Raw genomic sequence first — 9,674 nt, 5'->3', positions numbered from 1 at the left:
CCTTGTCAGTCCCCGTGGTTTGAACTTTGTGCGCATCAGCCCCGTATACTTTCAATATGTAATCATACGACCCCTTGTACTTTTATATAAGCACATAACCGGGTTCATGTGCTTTTATCGAAAGTACGAGGAGTGATGCACACAAATTTCAAAACCACACCCTTTACTTATATTTAAAGTTTCAAAATTTTAGTTTACACAAACATTTAGAAAACAAAAAGAATTTTGTGAAGAAGACGATTGAATTGTCACAACATTCGTATTCGAATTCGGTACAAGTTTTGCTCTAATATCTTGGTGCAAATCTTCGCGTATTTTTTGTTGATTCCCTGCATCATTAGCTTAGTTCGGCCCTAGTCGAATTCTCGATTTAAACCATATAAAAGAAAGCCAAAACATTATTTGTCCCAAAGCAAAACAACTAGTTCAACTGAAAATTCAACTCACACAGACAGTTTACTCAGTTACTATACACAACATAATAAAAGGAAAAAAAAAAAGATGAAAAAATAACAGAAATATATAGGTGCCAAGTCGAAATTCAACATTTTAAACTTAATCCCAAGTAATCATCACTCAACCTGATGATTTAATGTATTGTATACCCCAATTTAATTTATTTCAATCCACTGGATGCGGAAAGGTGACGCGTCATATTTCTAGAGATATTTGACCATTCCGCGACCCTCCACACTGAGTTTTGTTGCCTGCAGTTGCTTGCGCTTTGGTGCTTTCAGCTGCTGCAACTTCTTGTTCATCTGTAGGCGCATAAAAGAATACGAAACTAGTCATAAACTATTTATTTCAGCATGCAAATAAATGACGTAACATGTAATATTTTTCTATTAAAACAAAATATATTTCTCAATACTAAAATAACCACATCAAAATCCTAATGTACCAACCTTAGCTCTACGCTGATCTTGCACCATTAGTTTAGCGTGGGCGCGAACTTGTTCTGGATCAACTTTCGATTTAGGACGCACTATAAAATCCATTGACATTGCTTCAGGCCTCGAGGCATGTTGCCCAGAAGACGACTGTCCAGCTTTTGAACTCCTACAAATTGTCAGACGAACTAAAACTCAGAAAAAAAGAAAAAAGAAAACGGAAAAAGAAAAAAAAAACTTGGCTCTTAGACAAGTAAAGAACAAAAATGCATGGCGCAAGTATATCTTACTGTGAAAAATCAAGGTCATCTTCTCTTGATGTTCTTCCTGTAGCTTTATTCATTGCTCTGTAGAAAGATTAACAAAAAATAATGACTCAGTGATGCTGATATATTTATCGAAACAAATGTAGTATATGCCTAGTCGTTAAGAAGATTTTATAGATACTTTTTAGGAGGAGGCCTTCTGTAAGCTCTTTCGTCCTCAAAGTTCTTCATGTCCTCAAACCTTGTGCTCTTATTGAATATCGGCCGGCTCTGTATTGATAACATTCAGAAAGTCGAAGTGATTAGTTAAACCGTTAATAACAAAAAAATGATATGAAGATTCTAATGGATGTTTAAAATTTTCATTAATCATACTTAGCATAATTCGTTGATTTATTTAGAGAGAATCTTTCAGCATCTATAAGTTTTAACGTTAAAACAGAGTAACTAGAACATCATGTTTCTTAAATATCAGTAATAAGAGAAACATTTTCGTTAAATAAATTCTTCAATAAACCGGGGAAAAAAACTGAGCAGGTCATATGTACCCATTTATCCACCAACTCTTTAGCAAGTTTGCGGTTGGCTGTAGTCTCCTCGTCGGACTTTGAAAAGAACATAATGACCTGCCAAAATATGATGTAGAATTAAGGTTAATCTCCAAACAAGTCGGTAAAGCACACTTGACGTGAGTGCAGAAAAAAAAAACGAGGAGAGAAACTAAATAAGGATATTATAGAATAATAAACTCAACAAAATAAAGACAAGATCTGATAACATTTTTGTATAAAATACATTGAATACAAAATGAGAATTTTACAAAAATTCAACGTGAAACATCAGAAATATACATGTGAGAAAGAGAAAGGGGTGATAATGTGCGAATAAGAAGATAGAGATGAGCGCTAAAGCAAAAATAAAATCTACTACATACTACATTCTAGTACCAAAATTACTTGCTGAAAACTGTTATGTATTCACCCTTCTTCAGTTAATATTTTCTTCGGTTATTTATAAAAATAGATAATAAGTGCGAAAAAATTGAAGATAGGATCCTCTGAAATTCCAACTCTTACCTTGCCCAGGCCACTTTTCTTTAGTTGTTCTTTTCGATCGTGCTGCTCTAAGTCAATAGGAAACTGCATGTAGCACAGCCTATTATTAGCCTCCAGTTGTTAAATTTCATAAAACGTATCAGAAAAATAAAGGGGGGGGGGGGGGGGGGAAGAAGTATTTCCATACATCATTGAGGATACTCAAAACAGCAGCACGGACGTTGATATTTGGTAAGCTTCCATCAGGCAGTGGCTCAAGCCAATTCTTCAAAAGAGTCAAAACTCCATGATCAAGAAACTCTTGCTGGAGTTGTTTTCTGCACAACAAGCAAACACATAAGCAATCAAAAGACTGAACCATATGAAGCATAGAACACCAACGAATAAAGGAAAAGTGACTAACTTTGAGAGAACTTCTGTCAGAAGAGATAGCTTCTTTAGCTTGTTTATAGCAGGTTTCCCCTGTCTGTTAAGTTCTGCATCTTCTTCTGCAACCACTTCAAGCTCAGCCATTACATTCTCAACAAGCAATGCAATTTCTTGAGGATTCTTTTCTTGTTTCTTCTTTTTCTTCCCGGCCTTGAAGAGCTGATTGATTTCATCATCCTCTTCTCCTTCTTCAGCCTAAAACCATAAAATGGCAAGAGAAAACCAATTAGGTTCATAAATTCTTAACCCTCAATAATTGAACTCTCAATTCATAACGCTGAAGAAGCAAAAGAATTAAAGCGAACATATAACAAATTATATAATCTATTGCCAATATATAGAAGAATACCTTTCTTCTCAACTGGTAATTAGTTAATTGGGAAATCATTGGAATTGAATAACTTAATCGTTTATCATAAATTGAGAGAGTATATACTATGGGGATATACACAAGGTTTCAGCAATGGATCGGGATAGTTGCACTAGCGCACTTTTGCCAAAAATAAGTAAATTGCAGAACAGGAGAGAGAAAGCATTAAAAAGCATTAAATACTATCGGTGGGGATTCGTCATAAAAGATGGTTACAGATAGCAACATTGAAAATATATTTTTCTTCAGAAATCAATTGCAAACGAACAAAAGGGGAAGCTGTAACTTCCATGTCAGGCGTGACGCTGGTTTTCATAGTAGTTGTTTAACACTCACAATCGTGAGTAAATGCAAATGCATAAGTATGGAAGAAAAAGAAATGTAACATTTTTTAAAGTCTATATTATATAAATCATGGAAGTTACTAATACAAAAGAAAATACTGCACTATTAATGCCTTAGAACTAATGCATAATCCAAACAAGATATAATTTCAACCTGGGGAGCTCGGCTTGGGGAATGTTCATTGCCACTTCCATATCCATCAGCAGGATCCACACCAGTATCATCGATGAAATTATCATCATCCATCGTCCTGGGACCCTCTTGGTCGTCCTAAAGAATATTGAGACAAAACCAATCAATATCAATTTTGAAGAGATTGCAGTTAATACAAATTCAGTACCGCTATTACGTCTTTTTACTAATAAAATTAGTAACGGACAGAACAGATGAAACCAACAAGAAAAAGAAAAAGATAAGATGACTGATATATGTATATCACATTAAAAAGTGACTTAATCAAGAAAAAAGTACTATGCCATCATATCGATGCCCTTCTACTTAAATAAAGATTCATGCCCATCAATGAAGTAGCTTTATCAAGGCTAAAACATTAATGGAAATTTACCACTGAAAAAACCTAAAAATGAGAACACCGGGTCTACCAACCCAGACTGATCTCAAAACGCGCTAGATCCTTAGACACGATATTGAAAGGCACACAAGTGATTTTGCAAAGAGAAATACAGAATTCAAAACCAACCATCAATAGTCAATACACATATAGAGAGAAATGAAACAAAAACCACACCGCTTCAACAATCTCCCCAAAATTCATCACCTTACTTATAAAGGTTATAAATTCAGATCTACAAATTCACCGAATCCGATATAATCCCAACACGTACGACCAAACGCATTAAAAATCCACAAATTCACCAAATCCGATATAGTCCCAACACGTAGCACCAAACACTCATTAAATGCGCATCAGAAAACGACAACTTCATAAAGAAAGAAACAAATGCAGGAAATCAGAGAATTGACTAGAAAAAAGAAAAAAATAAATAAATAAAAAAGAAGCAAAACCTCGGAATTGCCACCGGCAACAGTGTCCCACATCTCTTTCATCTCAGGATCTGCCTCGTGACCCCTCATTCTCCCTCCTCCGCTCTTCTTCATTTTAAACCTTTTCTCTCCTTTCTCCACCCCCTTCATCTTTTTCTCCATAATTTTCCTTTTCTCCCCTTTATCCTTCCTCCTCTCCCCATCATCGAAATCGTCACCTCTCACCAAACCCCCAACATCTTCATCCCCACCATATTCACTCCCAACATGACCTAGATCATCGTCCAATCCAAAATCGACAGGACCGGAGTCTTTGCCAGAAGATTTTTTTATCAATCGCTTTCTTGGCTTCGCCTTGGAGTCATTATACACTGGAGTTGGGGATCGCTCGCGCCTATCATGAAGAGCGTCGCCTTCATCATGCTCAGATTGGATATCTTCATCAAAATCCATCAATGGCTCACCGTCTTCATCACGGTAACTGAATTCACCACACAGAAAATCTCAATTCAATATGTAGAACCCTAATTATATATGTTTATATTTTATTTAAAAAAACCCTAATTCTAACACACACTCACACACACACACGCACACATAGGCATATGCGCATCGATGAATGGCATTTAAGCAATTCATCGATTGAAAACAGATCCAGGCCAATGATTTAGAACCCTAATTCGATAGGTTAAACAGAAAATCAAATTCACGCACCCACACACATAAACACGTCGATTAATTGCAGGTAAGCAATTCACTGATTCAGATCCCCAATTTTGTATCAAAAAACCCTAATTCTATGTTAACATATAAATTCAATAATTCACGCACCCACACACATAAACACGTCGATTAATTGCAGGTAAGCTATTCACTGATTCAGATCCCCAATCTTGTATCAAAAAACCCTAATTCTATGTTAACATATAAATTCAATCGATTAAAACTACCCAAATCTACAAATTTTCAATTCGATAGTAGAGGGGCACTTACGGATCGTTTTCGTAACCCATGATCGAATCGAAAAACAACTCCAAGAATCAATTTCTTTAAATGCGTTACAGAAATCTGTAACAATGGCGACGGAGAAATGCAAAATCTGTGTAGATGCGCGTTATATAGATGTGGGTGTTGCTGTATGCGTATGCTACTGGTGTACGTTCCGCTGTGAATGTTGTACTCGAATTTAGCTGAATCGTTGGTAGAATTTGTGAAGAAAAAGTATGAAATAGGAAACTATCTGATAGAGATGACAAGCGGCGATGGATGCCGAAATTGAAATTATTCCGAATTAAATAAATATTCTGACGGTAAGAAACCGCGAAAATTTCACAGAAGGCGAAAGATTCTTTACTTATTTATTTATTTATTTATTATTGGCAAATTACGCACACCACTACTGATGTATGGTCAAATGACGAAAAAACCCTTTTATTTGGGTAGTTACAGTCATCGCTCTTGTAAATAGTTTTACATCAAATTTATGTAATTCGGTTATTTACCGAATTGAATCATATATTTAGTTCATTAAACAGTATGAAATGTTGGTATACCGAAATTTCGGTTCGATTTTACCGATTTAACATCCCTAAATTTATATCTGCAGGTGTATTTTTGTAAAATAATGCATTGTTGAGGGTAGACCTGACCACTGTTGGGTTCGGTTCCGGTTCCGGTTCCGGTTCCGATTTTGGAGGAACCGGAACCGAACCGAAAAAATCCGGTTCCTTGTGGTTTGGTTCCTAACCGGTTCCCGATTAGAACCGTAGAACCGTCCGGTTCTTAATAGTATTTTTTTTCTTTTATATATATATAGAGAGAGAGGAGAGAGAGAGAGAGAGAGAGAGAGAGAGAGAGAGAGAGAGAGAGAGAGAGGGGGGGAGGGAGAGGGGAAATTAATATTTAAAAAAAAATAAATCGGACCGAACCGGTTGTTTCGGTTTCGGTTCAGATTTCGGTTCCGGTTCCGATTTCGGTTAAACCGGTTCCGGTTCGGTTCTAAAACCGTTGACCCCGGTTCGGTTCCGGTTCTGGTTCTAACCGAATCGGTAGTCAGATCTAGTTGAGGGGTAGCTGTAATTATCCAAACAAAAGGGAGATTTTCGTAATTTGACCATAACTCAGGGATATGACTATAATTTGTCCTATTTTATTTTGTTTAAATAAAATTCCATATAGAAAAGTGGAAAAAATGGTGTGAATTTAAGTCTGCCCATTTACCCTATTGGTAAAATTGAAGATTGGAGTATGGGAGTTTGTGTAAAATTGACTCAAGTTTGAATCATTTTCTTGTCAACGGTCGTTAGGTCGAACTTGTCTCATATGGTTAACCGTGTGTAGTTTACGTCTCTCGTATACTTAACAAGCAATTATACGACAGTGTAGATTTATTCATTTATATAGTTGACTCGAGATTTCTTCGTTTCCAAAAAAAAAACGAAGACTGTGCATCAACTCATATGATATCTCGTAAGATTTATGCATACACTTCTAATTTGTGCATACTTAGTGTGATTTTCGTTTTTATATTTTAACATTTTGATGCTACTATTGGACATAAGATCAAGCTAAATTCAAATAGTTATGTATAATCAAAAGAACAAAAATAAAATGCTTAGAAAAAATAATTTAATGAAATCAATTATTCCTAATGCAATTATAATATATTATTAATTATTTTATTACCTACTATATATGAAGTATGAATTCGTGCAAACATTGTGCAATTATTGTTAATGCTAGCAAGTGATTGTCCAGTCTTCACGTTCGTCACGTTTCGACTGCGGGGGCGTGTTAGAGAATATTATATTATAGAACTCTCCTAATATTAGGATTCTAGTATGATTCGGTTACCTAGATTAGTTAGGATTTAGTTACCTAGTCAAACTCTATTACCTTACAATATTTCTCTATATATATTCCATTTAATCAACACATAACACAATGGGGGTTTCTATTCTACATATTATTATTTCTCTTCTTCTCTATTCTTCCTATAGTTACATCGCTGGTTCCAATTTGTACTATACATACATCACATCATCACATAAACTTTTATTTATATATAGTCCATTCTTATTTCTTTTCTCTTGGCTTTTATCGAAAGCTATGGAAAAGTTATCGGATATTGCGAATTGAAAGCATTGTTCGAAAGCTATGGAAAAGTCATCGGATATTGCGAATTGAAAGCATTGTTCGAGAGCCATGGAGAAGGTCCTCGGAGATTACAACTTGAAAGCGTTGTTCGAGAGCCATGGAGAAGTCATCGGATATTAATTCCAAATTGAAAGCGTTGTTCGAGAGCCATAGAGAAGTCATCGGAGATTACGAATTGAAAGCGTTGTTCGAGAGCCATGGAGAAGTCCTCAAAGATTAATTCCGAACTGAAAGCGATGTTCGAGAGCCATGGAGAAAAGTCGTCGGAGATCACGAATTGAAAGCGTTGTTCGAGAGCCATGGAGAAGTCCTCAGAGATTAATTCCGAACCGAAAGCGATGTTCGAGAGCCATGGAGAAGTCCTACAAACTGACAACGTTGCTCGAGAGACAACAGATTAGTTGCGAAAATAGTATGAAATAGGAAACTATCTGATATAGATGATAGAATAAAAGTTCGTTTTATGCTACACTCGGTGAGCTTAATCATGTTATCTTCTATCATACACGTGTATATATCCGTACACGTTTTACATGCATCCACATGTATATGTGTGTGATTGTGTGTAAATTAAATGTGAAATAACTCGTTCAACTTCACTTAATGTAAATAGACCTAATCATTAAATATAGTGTGAAATACATAAAGTTTTTCAATTATTACTATAGCTGCACAAGATTTGCACAAAGATAACACCACAGGGAGAGTAAATTATATATTGCTTTTTATATGATAAAAACATAATATCTTAGCAATAATGAGCTATGGATTTTTTTACACAATGTTATTTGGGATTATTAGTTAAAACTATTACTAATGGACAATAATTGACTTTAAGAAGAGACAATTATCTTCATTACCTATAGACTAATGAGTTTTATGAATTAATAGGTTTTTATCTTCAATTAATATTGTTCGAGAGCCATGGAGAAGTATTCGGAGATTTCGAATTGAAAGCATTGCTCGAGAACCATGGACAAGTACTTGGGGATTTTGAATTGAAAGCGTTGTTCGATAGCTATGGAGAAGTCCTCCGATATTCCGAATTGAAAGCATTGTTCGAGAGCCATGGAGAAGTCCTCGGAGATTATGAATTGAAAGTGTTGTTCGAGATCCATGGAGAAGTCCTCGGAGATAAATTCCGAATTGATAGCGTTGTTCGAGATCCATGGAGAAGTCCTCGGAGATAAATCCCGAATTGATAGCGTTGTTCGAGAGCCATGGAGAAGGCCTCGGAGGTTCCGAATTGAAAGCGTTGTTCGAGAGCCATGGATAAGTTCTCAGAGATTTTGAATTGAAAGCGTTGTTCGAGAGCCATGACAAAGTCCTTAGAGATTACGAATTGAAAGCAGTGTTCGAGAGCCATGGAGAAGTCCTCGAAGATTAATTCCGAATTGAAAGCCTTGTTCGAGAGCCATGGAGAAGTCCTTGAAGATATATTCTGAATTGAAAGCATTGTTCGAGAGCCATGGAGAAGTCCTTGGAGATTACAAATTGAAAGCGTTGTTCGAGAGCCATGGAGAAGTCCTCGATGATTAATTCCGAATTGAAAGCATTGTTCGAGAGCCATGGAGAAGTCCTTGAAGATATATTCTGAATTGAAAGCATTGTTCGAGAGCCATGGAGAAGTCCTCGGAGATTACAAATTGAAAGCGTTATTCGAGAGCCATGGAGAAGTCCTCGATGATTAATTCCGAATTAAAAGCGTTGTTCGAAAGCCATGGAAGAAGTCCTTAGAGATTAACTCCGAACTGAAATCACTGTTCGAGAGCCATGGAGGAGTTCTCGGAGATTCCAAATTAACAGCGTTGTTCGAGAGCCAAGAGATTATTGTGAAAAATAGGATGAAATAGGAAACTGTCTGATATAGATGGTAGAATAAAAGTTTGTTCTATGCTACACCCGGTGAGCTTAATAGTGTTATCTTCTATCATACACGTGTACATCCGTTTACATTTTACACACATCTACATGTATACGTGTGTAAATTAAATGTGAAAATTACCCGTTGAACTTCACTTAGTGTAGTATAAATAGACCTAACTATTAAATATAGTGTAAAATCCACAAAGTTTTTCAATTATGACTATAATTGCACTAAATTTGCACAAAAACAACATTATCATGAGAGTAAATTAAATATTGCTTTATATATGGA

At 35.8% G+C, this 9,674-nt stretch overlaps 1 protein-coding gene across 1 annotated transcript; it reads right to left on the bottom strand.

The window, feature by feature from the left end:
- Positions 1-401: 401 nt before the first annotated feature.
- On the bottom strand, positions 402-5,724 carry IWS1 (Transcription elongation factor (TFIIS) family protein). Its single transcript, XM_088817836.1, has 11 exons — positions 5,354-5,724; positions 4,382-4,841; positions 3,509-3,625; positions 2,615-2,835; positions 2,399-2,528; positions 2,233-2,295; positions 1,705-1,782; positions 1,338-1,426; positions 1,181-1,237; positions 906-1,059; positions 402-758 (listed from the first exon to the last, which is right to left on the bottom strand). Exons 1-11 carry the CDS (start codon positions 5,371-5,373, stop codon positions 660-662), a joined length of 1,488 nt encoding a protein of 495 aa, XP_088673962.1. The 5' UTR covers positions 5,374-5,724; the 3' UTR covers positions 402-659.
- Between the last annotated feature and the right edge of the window lie 3,950 nt (positions 5,725-9,674).

Source organism: Erythranthe guttata, chromosome 5, assembly GCF_056151865.1.
Source record: "Erythranthe guttata isolate IM_541 chromosome 5, IM_541, whole genome shotgun sequence".
Lineage (NCBI taxonomy): Eukaryota > Viridiplantae > Streptophyta > Magnoliopsida > Lamiales > Phrymaceae > Erythranthe > Erythranthe guttata.
The sequence above is the reverse complement of the archived record's forward strand: the minus strand, read 5'-3'. Positions and strand labels throughout refer to the sequence as shown.